Genomic DNA, 18855 nt, shown 5'->3' on the forward strand with positions numbered 1-18855 from the left:
CCCCAAACAGAATTTGAGTCCAAATCATGATGAGTTGTCATTTTTTTAATGACGTGTCAATAAAAAGCTGACGTGACAGACGCTTACGTGGAATAAACTTATTATTATATTATTTCTAATTAAAAATATAATTTATATTTTAAAAATCATTATTATAATTGTTAAAAATCATTATTACAAATAAAATTTAATTGTTAAAATTAAATTAAAAAAAAATGAACCCTAAGCTTGAACCAGAAGCATATCATTCAACAAAAGCTTGAACCCTAAATTAAAAAACAGCCCCAATTCATGGGGATTTAGTTTCTAGAGTTTAATTTTGATAATCTATGCAAATTTGACCAAGATAGGGCTCCTGACAGAGTGTTTAGCAGATGCCCATTTTAGAAATCCTTGAGCATATTCTTCTGTCTTATTACCCAACCCTATACGGTTGAACGTCACTGAATATGTTTCTTTCTGGTTGGCTTTTGAAAAGATAAGTTTTTTTGGCTGGACCTTCACATCAATCCCTTTTGGTGCCGAAACTGTGACACCATAAGTTGAGTGGGCCTCACCTACATTTGTCACTGTCCTTGTGAATATATGTGAAGAACCAAGCACAACAGAGAATGAAGGGTAGTTAAGCTCTCCTTCAGCAATGCTTAAAGTCTCACAGCATTTAATGGTCTTGTGTGCAATGATCCCAACTTCCACATCACTGTAGCCTAAACCACAGAGATAAGGTATATAATCATCAGGTTGGATATCATATACTAATCCAGGATCATTTGCTCTTGATGGATTCACGTGGCCCGAACCGGTCGCAAGGAGATTTGCAGGCTGAAGTTTTTCATCAACAATGGGTGAATTTTCTAAGCTTTTGTTGAATTGGGACTGTTTTTTAATTTAGGGTTCAAGCTTTTGTTGAATGATATGCTTCTGGTTCAAGCTTAGGGTTCATTTTTTTTAATTTAATTTTAACAATTAAATTTTATTTGTAATAATGATTTTTAACAATTATAATAATGATTTTTAAAATATAAATTATACTTTTTAATTAGAAATAATATAATAATAAGTTTATTCCACGTAAGCGTCTGCCACGTCAGCTTTTTTATTGACACGTCATTAAAAAAATGACAACTCATCATGATTTGAACTCAAATTCTGTTTGGGGGACTAAAACTGGGGAGAAACAAAATGGGGGGACTACTTTCAATTTTCACCTATAATAGGGGGACCAAAAGTGCAATTAATCAGCTGAGAGACTGAAACCATTGATTTTATCATTTGTCAGAATCATGGCTGCACCACCTGCTCTTTTTACTTCCTCTCCTTTGGCAATTCTTCCTATACCCCCTCCCCTCTCACACAAAACAACCTTGCCTCTGAAATCAATGTCACTCAATGATCCATTAGCACAAAATGTCGATGCTTGTTTTCCATTCTTTCCTGCATATGCCAAGGGCAACAATGTTGGAGAAAAATTGGAAGGCTGGAAAACAGACTCACCATTAAATTCTTCCGCATTTCCAAGCCTTGCTGTTGCAACAATGCTTCTGTCAATAGTACTTGCTCCAACAGTGAGAATCCATGGAGCTCCATTAACCAGTGAACCATCAAAAGGGCCAAAATTTCCTGCTGCACAACTTACAAAGATTCCCTTTTGAATTGCTGCAAAAGCCCCTATAGCAGTGCTGTCATTAAAAAATGGAGGCGGCTGGCTTAGACCAAGCGATATCGATATTACATCCACACCATCCTCCACAGCTGCGTCTAATGCCGCTAGTATATCACTCTCCGGACAGTCTTCTCCAAAGCACACTTTGTAAATTGCTAGGTGAGCATGAGGAGCCATCCCTGCTGCTGTACCTTTGGCATTTCCCAGTACTTGTGCTTTGTCCACAAAAGCACCAGCCGCTGTACTTGCTGTGTGAGTCCCGTGTCCATCCTCATCAATCGGCGCCTCACCCTTCTCTCCTTTCCTTGCCTTAGCTGCATTGTTAAAGGACCTTGCTCCAATTAGTTTGTTGTTACATGCTGTACCATTAAGTTCACATCTCCCTTTCCATTTGAGCGGTGGCGGTAGTATTCCTGCATCACTGAATGAAGGATGATCAGGTGTGATTCCTGAATCCAGAACACCAATAATTACTCCCTTTCCAAAATTTGAGTCCTTCCATAATCCAATATCTTGCTGCAACCCCAAGAAATCTGGTGTATGTGTTGTTTGACGACGTAGCATCCTTTCGGGATGAGCTGAAATGAAGCCATTTTTCTGCTGCACAGCTCTCAGCTCTTCTTGAGTCAGTCTTGCAGCAAAACCACTCAGCACATTTCTATATGAATAAATCATTCGTGGTTGTTGTTCCTTAGAGGTCATAACAGTAGGTGGCATGAATGAATGATGCCAACTTTCTAAATCTTCTGATTGAGAAAACATCTTACCCTCTGGCTCATTCACATGAATAATGTATATTTTTGAACTGCTTGTTTCGGTAGGGACCAGTTCACTTCCTTGAGTAAAATGAATATGGAAGCTCAACATGAAAGTGAGAGCAATGAAAAGGAAATAATCCATGTTCAAGAGAAACTTTACTTTCTGCTCGATGGAAGAGAATGTAAGTGGTTTGCTCTTAACACATTCACAGTGATAATAAATACAAGTAATGTAACACGTTTATGATGGAATATAATCAACCCCGACCGTCGCGTATATGTGTCTCGGGTTGAGTTGATGGGATCTATGAGGACTTGGCCATTCATGAATTGTCCGTCCACTCTTGTAGTGGCATAGTATCAGGCCTCCTAACCAAGTACTTCAGAGTAGAATGGTACCAAATGATGAAGTATAGAGTATAGGACATGCATAGCATTTCATTATTTTGATTGTCTTATTATGAATGAATTTGATAAGTCGCTGATATTATACACTTGACTGTTTTGAGATTGTGATAATTTGATTGTTTGCGTGTTCTCCTCGTGTATTTTATACTGTTACATAATTTCGATACTCACCCCTCGTTGTTTGTGTTTGGCGTTTGCGACGGACGCAGACGAGTTGTAAGTTGCAGGTGATGACTAATACCATCAGGAGAGGCGGAAGCCACCATGCCTTGGAGACCTTCACTATTATGCATTGTGTTGATGTTATTTTGAGTATTTTATTTTGAGAATTCCCGCTCTGATAGTGACATCGGGTTGGGACTATATTTGCACTGAATTTAAAACATGAGTATGTGTACTTCAAAAAGAATTCTGTTGTTTGATACTATGATTTCGAATCCATTATGTTTGATGGAAATTTTGGATTTATGTGACATGCTTATGATTATGTGATACTCTTTATCAAAAAAATAAAATAAAATAAAAATAAAAAATTATTTGGGGTTTAGGGTGTCACACCTTTCGGCGATAGTGATCTCATGTATAATTACCTTTTTGCCCTTATATTTATATTGTACACAAGATATAGTGTGTCATCCTTGTATTGTTCAATACTTCATTCCTTGATACACGAGTATATTTAGTAACAACAAATATGATCAACATCTCATATTGAGATATTTCAGCACAACCATGCATTTTACAGCCATATTTTATCAAGGGGTCCATCGATATTACTCATGTTATGTAGGAGGAATAAATCCCTTCTAGTTCACTCATGTGCCTCTGCTTGACTCGTTGAGTGTCAAGTTGATCGATTTTATAGTTGCCTTGTTACAACCAATGTTTGATGACAAGGGGTCTAACGACAATAGATCATGCTGGCTACAACCAATGTTTGATGACAAGGGGTCTAACGACAATAAAACATGCTGGCTACAACCAATGTTTGACTTTATCCATGTTGATGTTCTACTAAAAAAATTGACAAGAGATGCATGTCAAAAGTTATTTCAAGACACTAATAAAGGCCAAACCATTTTGTATTGGGAACAATTATTTAATAGGATAGGAGTTAAATCTCTTTGAGAACATTTAAATTGTAGTGATCAATACTCCAATGTTAAAAATCATAAACATAGAAAAAGATATAACACAACTATCAAGCCTAATATCAATCAACATGGACTACTTAAAGGTAAACTATTAACAAATATATAAATTTGACTTCCAAGAAAACTTCCTAAAGTAATACAGGGCAACAAAATTCTGCTTCTTTACACATTCAAATATCAGATTTGCAAGGAAAAAAATTAGTGAAAGCTGAAGGTATAAAAACAAAAAAAAAATACATGTAAAAATAAAAAAAACAACATGGAAAAAAATGTCAAAACAAAAGGGAAACAAAATAGAAGGTTTTTTTTTTATTTAAAAAAATATAACAATTAAATTAAAATTGAAATTAATAAAAACAAAATATAGAGATGCAGTTGACTATGTTGTTTGAGATGCATAAATCATCATGAATAGAAAGTGGTTTATCACTTTATAGATACCCTTATTTAGTACTCCCTTTGCTTTCATTTTCTGATATATATCTATCTCTTTCTTCTACTACTTATCCTTAATATTAATATTAATATTAATATTAATATTAATATTAATTTTGTTTCCTCACTAGGTTAGTCAATAAAATACTGAAACATCAGTTCATATCCTTTCTCAATGTTTCCTCAACTTTTAAATTGTTTGTTTGAAGCACCTCACCTTTGAGACTAACCGTCAAAATTTAAATGGTAGTGCAAATTTGCTATAAATTTCTCGCGAATGTCGCTAGCACGAATCCCGTATGAGGAAGGAAAAGTCCTGGGAGATCACAAAGTACAGAACCCTTAATCATCTTCTGTAAAATCCTAGAATAAACTATTTCATTAAACATAGTAATGAATATAAAGAAATCAATCCATTAAAATGTATTACTTAATCAATAAATATATATTACATATGAATAATAAGACTCAAATCTTTCAGGTTTGAGAATAATTAACTATCACAATTTCTCAGTAAAACTTATATTTTAAAAATGGTATCAATGTCGCACAGAGAAACTTTCTTCTGTGAACACTGGAAAGTTGCTAAAAATCCTTCATTTAAATACCTAGTATTTTAAAGAATAATTTGTAATATTAAGTGGTGAAAATCAAACATTTAAAGTCCCAAGAACGGAATCTTCTACAAATAATCATTAGAGGGTACCAAATTTTCATAACCAATTGGCCAACACGAGATTACTGCATATTGTGACAATCTTAGTACTAGGAACTTTGATCTGTTGTCGCACACCAGTCAAATACAATTGATAAAATGTAAATAGAGGTAATAACTCGAGTTGTTTCGCAATGACTTCTGATATAGTAGTATTAACCAAATTGAAAGTTGAAATTTGAAAGAGGATTTTTTATATTTTTTGTTTTAACAGATGAGCAAAACGATTAATTCACTGATTCGAGTTTCAGACCTATCACAAATTATATCAATGAGTTTAATTTATAATTCTTGATTCTATTCTTACTTGACTATAGAATTGATCAAACAAGCGTAATCAATCCTATGTGAATTCGGTTTCATTGACTGGATTAAGCATCACAATCATCAAAATGTTACAATTAACGATCGAACGTTGCAAAATTATAATTCAATTAAATTAGAAACTGAAACCAAATTCTGTCAAATGAATTTAATCGATTCTATTGAAATTCAATTTAAGCAATCAGAATATCAATATAATAAAATAAACAGAAATAGAATCATGAAGCGAAATTGACACTGTAACCTAAATCTCAAGGTGTTGATGAAACTCTGAACTCATGGATTAATCTTATAAAATTAGCCTTCCATGAAATTAAAATAAAATGTGTTTATTCCTTGTATCAATCTGAATCCTAAAATTTCATGTCATAGAAAAAAAAAATTCCCAATATAGTATTCGATTTTGGACTTTAGGGTTTAAAAACAAGTGGTTTGCTATTTAAAATTATTACAAAAGTCAAAATTAAGAAATCTGCAATTTAGGCCCAGGAAAGTTCGAAACTGGGATTTTATTCCAACACAAAAGTTGTAGCTCTGATTTTTATCTTTCCAACGTCTGCTTGTATGCACTAATCCAATATCCAGAGCTCAAGTTATGGCCTACATAACGAACAAGGGTCAAAATGCAAATAATAAAATTATAATTCAATTTCAACTCAAAGTTTAGAAACAAGCTAACAAATTATTCTAAGCTATAAAGAGCTTTTAAAATACTAAACTAACTTTAAAATACTAAACTAGCTTTAAAATACCAAACTAAAAAGTTAGAAACATGTTCCCAAATGTTATGACCATTATTAGAATAACATATGACTAGTACTGCTATTTTATTTTTTATTGTGCCAAATTGATTCAACAAATGGGTCTTCAACAAAATCATTTTTCCTAAAAAATCGACACCATTTTTCTTTAGATTCTTTCAACCTAGACATGATTTGAAGATGAGTGAAACCAATGCATGTAAAACAACAATTTTCTTACCTTCAATATTAGAAGAGCATCGAAACAAATTCAATCTTAGAAAACACAAGATCTGCCACCAAAGCATTTGAAAATTGAAAATGATAAAAAAAAAAAAACTGAACACACAAAACATTAAATTAGAAGGAAAAACCCTAAATTAGAAGAAAATGAAAATCCTAACTCATCAAAATAGAGAATGGGCAAAAAATGAAACCTTGTTTGATATGCAATTCACAAAAATGAAAAAGGAAATAGAAACGAGAATAGTGAGAAAAACATAAGTGGCGTGTGACACTTACGATGGTAGAGAAGTTGAGATGCGATGACGAAGTTGCGACAAAGACGATAAGGTCGGGTTACGTCGGAGGTGAAATGCGAAAGATTACAATGTCAAAGATGGTGACAGAGATGTTGCACCACCGTCAGAGAGAGTAGGAGGAGGAGAGCATAAGACAAATTGGTATGGGGGCTAGGGTTCAACCATTTTGAATTTTGGGGCTAAGGTTTAGTTTTTTTATGGTTCAGTGAACAAATTTAGTTAACTGATCTTTTTAAGTTTATGGTGCAGTTCATAAACCATTTAATTGGTTTGGACTTTTCTGGTACAATACAATCTAATTTATCAATGCAGTATAATTAACTATATTTTTTGCACACCCCTAAATTTGAGGAGTTTGGAACCATACATCCTACAACCAGTCCCATGTGTTGATTCGGGCTTTAACACCAACTAGTCATCCACAATTGTATCACAATAGTTCCGTTCTTTTGTTGGATCACAATATTGTCTTATGGCTCACGTGTAGCTCATGTTTTTTTTGTTGTTGCAAATGTCGATCCATTTAGGTTTTTTATGTTATTGATATCCAAAATTCTCTTATAGTTATCCTACATACCGGCCAATATCACCTTTTGTTTTACTTTATGACTAGATATTTGACATTCCCTTGTATTTATCCTACATATTGGCACGTTATTCCCACTCATTGTTTTGCTACTTTTTTCTTTTTGAATATTACTATATGCAAGTCCAATAATTCATTTCCTTGTTGCATACAAATTACCTCTGTGTGTACATAAAGTAAATGTAAGCCCTCGATCATACTCCACATGACAACACTTATCCTTGGTGGAAAATATTGCCAATAGTGGTTTGTTCAAATCAACCTCCATACACAATCTAGCATATGTCCCCCATTCTTGCATTAAAGGGTTTTTTTAGACCTTGATTGTCTTTTCAATGTGATTTCCGATGAAATGAAGCACTTTAGAATCATTACTCAATGGGTAATTCAGAAAATCACACCTATATGTCTACCTTTCCAACACCATCACCATGTGCATTAAAATCTAGATTTCATTCTCTCAGTCACATAATGGTCGTAGATAACCATGGCCCTTCCATAAGAGTGTAATGTTGATCGCCCTGGTGAGTAAAGTGCACCATGTAAGAATTATTATTAAGATCAACAATGCTTATTACTTCGTTTCACAATTATGAGCATTAAAACCGATCTTTCTTCATGGGCCTTGAATATGTGCTTCCTCTTTCTTGATTTAACAGATGAGCAAAACGATTAATCTACTTATTTGAGTTTCAAACTTATCGCAGATTCTATCAATGAGTTTAATTTCTAATTTGTGATTCTATTCTTATTTGACTAAAGAATTTATCAAACAAGCGTAATCAATCATATGTGAATTTGGTTTCTTTGATTGGATTAAGCATCACAATCATCAAAATATTACAATTAATGATCAAACGTCGCAAAATTATAGTTCAATTAAATTAGAAACCAAAACCAAATTTTGTCAAATAAATTTAATCGATCCTATTGAAATTCAATTTAAGCAATCAAAATATCAATATAATCAAATAAGCAATAATATAATCATGAATCGAAATTGACAGTGTAACCCGAATCTCAAGGTGTTGATGAAACTCTGAACTCGTGGATTAATCTTATAAAATTAGTCTTCCATGAAATTAAAATAAAAACTATTTATTTCTTGTAGCAATCTGAATCCTAATTTTTTCGTTTTTAGAAAAGAAACAAAACTGCCAATATATAGTACTTGATATTGGACTTTAGGGTTTAGGGTTTAAAAACAAGTGACCCGCTGATTAAAATTATTACAAAAGACCAGATTACGAAATCTGCGATTTAGGCCCAGTAAAGTTCGGAATTGGTCTTTTCTTCCAACAAAAACGTTGTAGCTCATATTTTTATCTTTCCAACGTCTGCTCATATGCGCCAATCTGATATTCAGAGCTCAAGTTATGATCTACAGAGCAAGAAAGAGTCAAAATACAAATAATAAAATTATAATTCAAATTCGAGCCAAAGTTTAGAAACAAGCTAAAAATATTAATCTAAGCTAGAAAGAGCTTTTAAAATACCAAACTAAAAAACTAGAAATATGTGACCAAATGCTATGATCAAGGAGTTTAACAAGTGCACTAACAAAGAGACAACAAATAGTATTTATGATAGTCTGATTCTGACCTATAAAGGAACCAAGCAAGTTCAAGAAGCAAAGAGCAACCACCTAGTCAAAAAGTATGAGTTGTTCAAGATAGACGATGATGAAGAGCAGACAGATTTGGCTCTAATGACTCCTACCAACTCTGAATTTGGATCCAACACAGATTCTAACTCTAGAAGCGAATCAACAAATGAAGAAATTAAGGTATTTTTTGTCTTAACTCGATCTGATTTAATTACTGCTATAAATGTTTTTTTTAAATAAGAAACACAAGTTGTCTTTAAAATTGAAAACACTTAGGAAAGAAAATACAAATCTAACTGAAAAAGTTAATGTTTTAAAGAATCAAAGTGTTGAATTTAAAACAAAAAATGCAACTCTGAAAACTGATATTGTTGAACTTAAAACAAAAATTGATATTATTGTACTTAACACAACTAATACAACTCTGAAAACTGATATTACAGAACTTAAAACAGAGAATGCAAATTGGAAAACTATAATGTTGAACTTAAGGCTAAAAATCTAACTCTGAAAAGTAATTATAGTTCAACATCCATTGAAAATACCACATGTAACTCTGATAAGCATGAAGAAGTATTTCAAGAATTTTTTGATAATGATATAGAAAGCAGCAAATATGCATCTTTGATTTATGGGGTTAGTAGGAATGGTAAAAGAGGAATAAGATTTCAAGAAAAAGTAATTCAATCTAAGTTTATTTCCTCTAATGGTTTGTGTATTGTTTGCTATAAGAAAGGTCACACTAAAATATCTTGTCTTATGCTAACCACATGGAAAGACAAGAATCCTTTAAGAACTAACAAACCAGGACCCAGCCTTATTTGGGTACCAAAGGATAAAGTTGTTTATGTTGCAGATGTTCTAAGCAACCAAATTGAAACACCAGTCATGGTGTTTAGTCAATGGATGCTTGCAATATATGAAGGCAAAAAGTTATATGTTCCAAGCCCTACCAAACAGAAGCCAACTGACTCTAGTGGAAGAAGGACTTGTCAACACAATACTTATCAAAACAAGAAATATCATAAAAATCTGAAGTATCAATAGAATCAAAACTGGCAGAGAAATCACACATATCAACAAAATCAAAGCTGGCAGAGAAATCACACATATCAACAGAACCAAAACGACTAGAAGAATCAGAATTACCATCAGTTCCAAAATTACTAGTAGGAACCCGATACATCAGCAGAAACAAAAGTGTTAGATGAACAATCATAATCAAGAGAATTCTTTGAACACTCCAATATCAAGACTACAAACCTGGATGGGAATTCAAATCCCTTAATTCAGACTCTATAATAAGAGAATATGCAAACTCATAATCTGAAAACCAAAAAAGTAGAACTAAGAAGGTTTTCAGAGTGAAACTGAAACTGTTAACATATAGGTGATATCTTTCTTTAAATTTAATTATTGTTTGATATTATGTCTATTGTGATGACAAAAAGCTTGACCTTGAAAAGTAAAAGCAAGACGATGATAGTGCAGGTTTATCAGAACCAAAGGAAGCAGATGCAAACAAACCAGAAGAACCTGAAAAATCAAAGGATACAAGCAAATCAGAAGAATATGACAAATCTTCAAAGGATGAATTTGATCAAGTGAGAAATAATCAAGATAAGTCAGAAGAAAGATCTGGATGGAAGTACCAATCATCTTATCCTGAAACTCTAATCATTAGAAGTGCACGTGATCCTTTGAGGACCAGCTCATCACTTAAAGATACAAGTTTTTTTTAGCTTACTCTCATCAATTGAGCCTACCTCTATCGGTGAAGCATTGGAAAATGATGGATGGTTTCTTGCAAGGAAAGAAGAGTTAAATGAATTTGAGAGGAATGATGTTTGGGGTCTAATTTCTAGACTAGATAAGAACATTATTGAAAACCAAGTGGATTTTCATAAACAAACAAAATGAAAAAGGTGAAGTGGTTAGAAACAAGGCAAGACTTGTCGCACAAGATTACAATTAGCAAGAGGGATTTAATTACACTGAGATATTTGCTCCAGTGGCCAGGTTAGAAGCTATTTGTATTCTACTTTCTTTTGTTGCAAATAATAACATTATATTATTTCAAATGGATGTTAAAAGTGCTTTTCTAAATGGTTATCTAAGTCAAGAAGTCTATGTTAAACAACCCCCATGTTTTGAAAGTTCTGATTTTCCAAATCATGTTTTTAAACTTAAGAAATCTCTGTATAGTCTAAAACAAGCACCTAGGGCATGGTATGATAGACTCAATAACTTCTTGCTTAAAAATAACTTTGACAGATGACAAGTAGATAATACACTGTTTAGAAAATCAATAGGAGATAACATTCTTATTATCAAATTTATTTTGATGACATTATTTTTAGATCTACTAATGACACTATTTGTCAAGAATTTTCCAAATTGATGCAGCTTGAATTTCAAATGAGTATGATCGGAGAACTTAAGTTCTTCATAGGGATACAAATGCAGCAAAGTAAAAAGGGTCATTCATCAAAATAAATATACAAAAGAGCTTCTTAGGAAGTTTAAGATGAGGGATTGCAAACACATGCCTACACCAATGCACCTTACTTGTTCACTTGAAAAAGATGATTCGGGCGAAAAAGTTGACCAAAAAACCTATAGAGGAATGATAGTGTAACACCCCGATTTTTAACAACGCGAGTGCAATTTTTTTTTAAAAAAAACAACTTAATAAAATAATACGTCGTAACTAAAATAGTTTTTCGGACGATAATCCAAAGTATGCAAATAGAAAATATATCGGGGCTGTGAGACCTATCAGACATCGCTCAAACCCTTGGGGTATTCTCGCTAGACACCTTCACATAAGTACTGCTCCAAGAATATTATTTCCCCCATGATCACGTCAAAAAAAAAAAAATGGAACATGGATCCATCAAACAAAATTCAAATGTCTAAGAATTTCATAGGTACAGTCATCCCAAAACAAAATAAGTACAACCATAGATCAGCAGATCAACACGATTTACTAGAGTGTAGTCTATCACAGACCTACATGACAAATAAATCCTCGTAAGAATAAGATGGACCAATCAACTCATAGAACCATCTTGTGACCCATCACGGTCACCACTAACACTGTGGCCCATCACGGTCACCACTAATTATGAAATGCATGAGCATACTCTTACTCCTTCACAACAATCATTATGTAAATGTAGCTATTAAAAGACCACATTTTAATACTCATTAAACACTTTCATACTTTTCACAGAGCATACTCAAGACATATTATCCTCAATAAAATTCATAACATGTAGCAACACATATTACCACTCAAGAATGTATCATCACATCAACATTAATCATCACATATTCACACATCAATCATACACCAATCACACATATAAGATCCCTATGTGCAAACTAAAAATTTGAAAGTAGCTCTTGCCTTAGTTATAGCTTTTTCAATAGTTATCACTACCACAATCAAACACAACAAAAAATCTCGTTCGTCCCGACACCTTTAATCAAATAGTGTTTGACTTAGTCAATTAATCCCTGAAACTTTAACCACCTTACAAACCCTTTCTTACTCCTAACCCCCTTAGAGTATATTTTACTAAAAGAGTTTACAATGAGTAAGAACTAATAGTATTATTAACCACAACACATTTTCAACATATAAAATATATTTTTATAAATTAACATCCTTTAATTTTTCAGTGAATTCACTAACAATTTTTCGAAATGTTTTAAATTATAATTCTAAAAAAATTTCACACAACCACAAATTTTTCTCAAATTTACCATAACTCATATTTTTTTCTCAAATAACTACAAATTTGATCCACTACATTTTTTTTAAAGACTAAAAATTCAATCAAAGTATTTACCTCATAACAACATACTCACAAAAAAAAAAAATCAATGAATATTTTTTCTAATTTCAAAGTTCTAACTCTTCGAAATATTTTAATTCCTTTCAAAGTTTGTATTTTAATCCATGAAACTTTGACTCTTTTAAAAAAAGAATTTCTTAATCAAGACTTTAACCTTTACTTAATAAACTTGAAACTTTAATTAAAATGATGCAAACTTTTCTAAAAATTGAAAGTATACATATACAAGCTTGAAAGCACATTTCACTAATTTTCCTTTAATCATAAGTTCAAAAATTTGTTAATCATGTGTATACATTCTTAATCATCAATGATAATCATTATTCTTGAAAATGCATAAACTAAGAAAAATCATTTTTCTTTAATCACCATGACAATATTAATATATCAGAGTTCTCCCCACCGCCAACTCGGTGCCAACGGTATCGATTTCTTTTCGAGACTCAAGGAGCTAACTACATAAATATTTATAACAATATGTTCACAACTAAATAAATATTTATAACAATTTGTTCACAACTAAATAAATATTTATAACAATTTGTTCACAACTCGGTGCCAAATCACACATACACACACTCAAACTATTAAAGCACCGAAATTTAGAGTTAATAAAGTATTCTAAACTTTTTCTTTTTAAACTCAGTCCAAGAGTAATTAAAAGAGAAACATTTTAAACTCTAAACATTTTAATTTCAATCTAACTTTTTGCTCAAACACTTTAACTCTAAATTTTTTTTGTTGAAACTCTAATTTTTTTTTTTTTTAATATTTCAACTTCAATTCAAACTCATTTATTTGAAAATAACTCATTACGTAACTCAAACACATCAAAAATAAGTTTCCTTTTTTTTTAACCATTACTAACAAAATCAACAACAACACAACAACAAAAGATTTGTTAAGAACTCAAAAATTTCACTCATCCCCACACCTTATAAAGTTTATGAATTTAGAAAGAAAAAAACGAGGAAGTAAGTGTCTCACCTCAAATAAATTAGCTCACAAGCACCACCTTGTAGAGAGGATCAACTTTCCTTCCTAACACTTCTTAAATGAAGGCTTTGATCTAGTAGAAAATAGAAGTTTTTTATTTTAGTTTTTTTAAAACCAACAAACTTCTTCTATTTGAAACGTAAAGAAAACAAATGAAATTGAACGAGGAAGAAGATGATGGAAAAATTCAAAAAGAATGTATAAAATCATCATTATAACATCTAATCACTCTTATACACAATACTTCACTCACATTTCATTTTAATTTAATAAAAATATATACTATCATCGCAACTCAATTGACATATAAATTTATCAGCAATATGTGACATTTTAAAAATTTTGTTCGGTATTAAATTTTTCGTAACTTAGTTAAATTATACTCTAATAAATAATTTTAATTGTACTTAATTTCATAAAATAAAAATTGGGCTAATAGTTTAAGCAGTTCAACAAAAAAAAAACAATAAAATTGCATAAATTAGAGTTTAGAAAAATAAAAGTTGGATTAAAGGCCTAAGCAATTCAACACAAAACACACTAAAATTGCATAAATTATAGTTTAGAAAATCCAGGGTGTTACATTACTACCCCCTAAAAATTAGTTTCGTCCTCGAAACTACGCGTCGATAAACAAATTAGGGTGTTGTTCCCTCATCATACCCTCCTGTTCCAAAGTTGCATCTTCAGTAGTTGGATTCCAAATTACTTCGACCAGCGAAACTTCCTTGTTCCTTAATCGCTTAATCTTCATGTCGTCAATTCTTACAGGTAGTACTTCAAATGATAAGTTATCCTTTAGTTGAACTGTGTCTGGTTCAATCACGTGCGACAAATCCGATATGTATTTTCTTAATTGCGACACGTGAAGTACGTTGTGTATATTGGACAACATCAGAGGTAATGCAATCCGATAAGCCACATGTCCAATTCGTGCAGTAATCTGGTATGGTCCAATAAACTTTGGGGTTAATTTCCTTGATTTTATGGCTCTACCAACTCCAATCATAGGTGTGACTCTCAGAAACATATGGCCACCCTGCTCGAATTCTAAAGGTCTGCGACGTTTATCCACATAACTCCTCTGACGATCTTGTGAGACCTTCATTTTCTCTTTTATCTTCTTGACCTTATATATAGTTTGTTGCACCATCTCAGGTCCTACAATCATATTGTCACTGTCCTTATAACAACACAAAGGTGTCTGACACTTGCGCTCATACAGAGCCTCATAGGGTGTCATTCCAATACTTGCGTGAAAACTATTGTTGTAGGTAAACTCAATCAATGGAAGTACATCATCCCAACTTCCTCTATCATCTAACACACATGCTCTCAATAAATCTTCCAAGACTGATTCGTCCTCTCAGTCTGCCCATCCGTTTGTGGATGTTATGATGAACTCAATCTTAATTTTTTTCCCAATGCTTCATGCAACGCTCCCCAAAAGTGCAACGTGAATTTTGGGTTACGGTCTGATACGATACTCGATGGTACTCTGTGTAATCTCACAATTTCAACAATGTAGATCTATGTTAGCTTATCTACCTTATAAATGGTCTTTACTGATAAAAAGTGTGTGGATTTATCTAATCGATCCACTATTACCCAAATAGAATAATTTTTTCTCCTTGTCTTCGGCAATCCATTTATAAAGTCCATGGAAATGCTTTCCTCCATCCATTTAGGTATATCTAATGGTTGTAAGATTCCAGCAGGTCATTGATGTTCCACTTTCACTTTCTGATCAGTTAAACAAGTTGATACATACTTCGCTACATGCGTCTTCATTCCTGGCCACCAATAATTCTACCACAACTCCTGATACATCTTTGTTGCTCCAGGATGGATACTCAATTTGCTCTTATGAGCCTCTTCTAAAATTGTTTTCCTTAGATCTATAACTGCTGGTACACAAATCCTCCTATTAAATTCAAAATATTATATGGTCCAATCTTAAACTCAGTTGTCTTCCCTTGCACTATTAGGTTCCTCTTCTCTTTGATTAATGTGTCATCTTGAAAATTCGCAATGTTTTCAAGTAGACAACTCAAAATCTTAATCATTCCGAATTTCAAAATCCTCGGTGCAAACTCTACGTCCAAGTGTAGGTCTCTAAATACTTCCCACAACTCTTGTTGTCTAGCCATTACAACTAAAGACACAAACACACTCCTTGTACTCAACGCATCAGCCACCACATTTGCCTTCCCATGGTGGTACTGCAATGTGAAATCAAAATCCTTGAGAGTCTCCATCCATCTTCTCTGACGCATGTTCAATTCCTTCTAATCAAACAAATATTTCAAACCCTTATGGTCACTAAACACTGTGAACGTGCATCCTGATGACTCTTCAACATATTCATATTTTTCATTGTTTTTAGTCTTATTTATCTTTTATTCAATAGTTAATTTAAGGAGTTATTTGATATATTTTGTTAATTTTATATCTTTGATTTAATGAAATGTTTATGTTCTTATTTCCTTGATTAACTAGAGATTTTTCGGAGTTTTGCGTTGTTACTTTGTTTTAATGCAGTGCTGAGCTTTGGTGAGAAATCAACATGATCTATGTAGAGTATTTCAGACATATATAGAGTTGTAGATGTCCAATTGGAGTCAACCAAGTTGTAAATGAAAGCTCAAATCTATATCTACAACTTTCATGAAGACACCAGAACCTAAATCAGACTCAAAAGAGGAGTAAAATGTAGAAAACGTCAAACATATGAAGATGTGCGCCTAAAACGCAACAGTTGCACCTGAGGCGCATTTTCTGGCTGAAGCCTCTGTCGGGACGCGCTTGAAGCGCAAAAGCTACGCCTGAGCCGCGTGACATGCGACAGCATTCATTAAAATGCATTTTTTTTCCACTTTATAAGGATCTTTTTGACTATTGGAAGTTGAAAGACTTGTGCCCTAGCATAGAAACTCAAAGACGACCGTTTTTAACACCATTGGAGCAGTTTTATCAAGAATCATTCATGAATCTTTCTTTTTATCCTTATCTAATCTCTATCGTTTCTATCTCTATTCTGAGTAACTAAATCCTATCTATTAGGGATGAGTGTAACAAGATGAAACTCTCATCGATGAACACCACAACAAACTTATCTAGAAATGTGCTAAAGATTCTATTCATGTAATCCATAAAAATTGTTGGTGCATTGGTAACTCCAAATGGCATAACAAGATATTCATAATGTCTGTAACGGATTCTAAAAGCTGTTTTCTGAATATCTCATTCTCTTACTCGAATCTGATGGTAACCTGACATCAAATCAATCTTCGAGAACACTACAACTCCTCTCAATTGATCCATCAAATCATTGATACGTGGTAAAGGATAATGATTCTTAATAGTTGCCTTATTAAGTTGTCTATAATCCACACATAAGCGCAAGCTTCCACCCTTCTTCTTAACTAACAATACCGGAGCTCCCCATGGTGACACACTTGGTTTAATAAATCCTTTTTGCAATAAATCTTCAACTTGGCCCTTGAGCTTATTCAATTCCAATGGTGACATCCGATACAGCGCAATCGAAATATGTCCGGTTCTTGGGTGTAGATCAATGAAGAACTTCACCTCTCTTACTGGTGGTAATCTTAGAATTTCTGTTAGAAATACGTGTGGGTACTCCTTGACGAGCACCATGTCTTCTATGCTCACATTTATCTTTACCTCCACATTAGCTAATGAAATAAACTCTTGAGCTCCTTCTCTATGTGACACTCTGAGTTTGTTAGCAGCTAGATATCGAACAACTCCTGGCTCGGGGGTAAGAACCAATTTGCAAGCACAATCCAAGATTACATAATGATACAACATTCAATCCATACTGAGAATGACCTCGAGTGATTGTAGGGGTAAACAAATCAAATTAATCAAGAAATCCATATTATGGATAGTTACTTGACAATGTAAACATGTAGTATTTACGGTCAAAGTCTTAGCAGGTGTGGAAACAACCAAATCAAAAGGCAGAGAAGACACAAATAACTATAAACGATTCACACAGTCCATAGCAATGAAGGAATGGGTTGTCCTCGAATCAAAAAGTGTAGTTAGAGTGTTGCTTGCAATCTCGCAGTCTCGTTGGATCAAATTGTTAGATGGATTTTCAGCTTCAGCACCCATGCAATAAACGCGTCCCTTAGCAGTAGGACAAGTAGCCCTAGTTGCATTCACTATTGGTTCAACCTTTGGAGCCTTGCAATCCCTTGCAAAGGGCCCTGACTTCTGGCAATTGTAGCATGGAAGACTCTTAGAGGTACAAACATTACCATAATGTCCGTCTTCCCCACATCAGAAAATCGAATTAATTGACCCAATTGTCTTCCAAAGTTCTCGTTCACTGGGCGGTTCTGACCTCTTATTGTTGTTATGTGGTCGGTTATAGGGCTTAACAACTTGTTTTCTTTTGTTATTCTGATGGTTCACCAAACAAGGCCCCCCTGAACGAAAGTTCCCTCCTTGGTTGGCCCTCTTGTTCTTCATGCCATCAACTTCTCTACATTTCTCCACTAAAACATGGAAACGTTGAATTCTCAATGGCAGGACAGAGTCTTGAATCTCATACTTCAGTCCATTTTGGAAACGGCGACACATAAATTGTTCATCAACCTCTTCACGGAAAAACCTAAAACGCCTTGACAATGACTCAAACTTAGCAACATATTCACCCATTCTCATATTTACCTGGTACCATTTAAGAAAATCATCACCCAACTTAGTCCTGGTACTCATTAGGAAGTATATGTCTAAAAACTTCATTTTGAAGGACTCCTAGTTCACCTCCTCGTGAGCTGATCCCATCAGAAGCCTTGTACTTCTCCACCAATATTCAGCATCCCCTAGTAGCAGATACGTAGCATAGTTGACCTTCACCCCTGCCTGACAGTTAATCATTTCGAAGATCTTTTCCACTTCCTGAATCCAATGGTCGACTATTCTTTGGACTCTCATCACCCCTGAACTTTGGAGGATTATGACGAAGAAAATCTTCCAATCCCCTTGACTCAGTAGCATGAATCTCTTTTTCCCTTTTCTCCAGATCCCC

General features: G+C 33.5%; 1 protein-coding gene and 1 pseudogene across 1 annotated transcript; both read right to left on the reverse strand.

Annotated features, from left to right (window-relative positions):
- Positions 1-312: 312 nt before the first annotated feature.
- Positions 313-2649, reverse strand: LOC101513879 (subtilisin-like protease 4; annotated as a pseudogene).
- An 11760-nt stretch (positions 2650-14409) lies between these two features.
- LOC140919704 (uncharacterized) lies at positions 14410-17624 on the reverse strand. Its single transcript, XM_073366317.1, has 2 exons — positions 17221-17624; positions 14410-15052 (listed from the first exon to the last, which is right to left on the reverse strand). The coding sequence occupies exons 1-2, from the start codon at positions 17622-17624 to the stop codon at positions 14410-14412; spliced, it is 1047 nt and encodes a 348-aa protein (XP_073222418.1).
- Between the last annotated feature and the right edge of the window lie 1231 nt (positions 17625-18855).

Source organism: Cicer arietinum, chromosome 3 (assembly GCF_000331145.2).
Source record: "Cicer arietinum cultivar CDC Frontier isolate Library 1 chromosome 3, Cicar.CDCFrontier_v2.0, whole genome shotgun sequence".
Lineage (NCBI taxonomy): Eukaryota > Viridiplantae > Streptophyta > Magnoliopsida > Fabales > Fabaceae > Cicer > Cicer arietinum.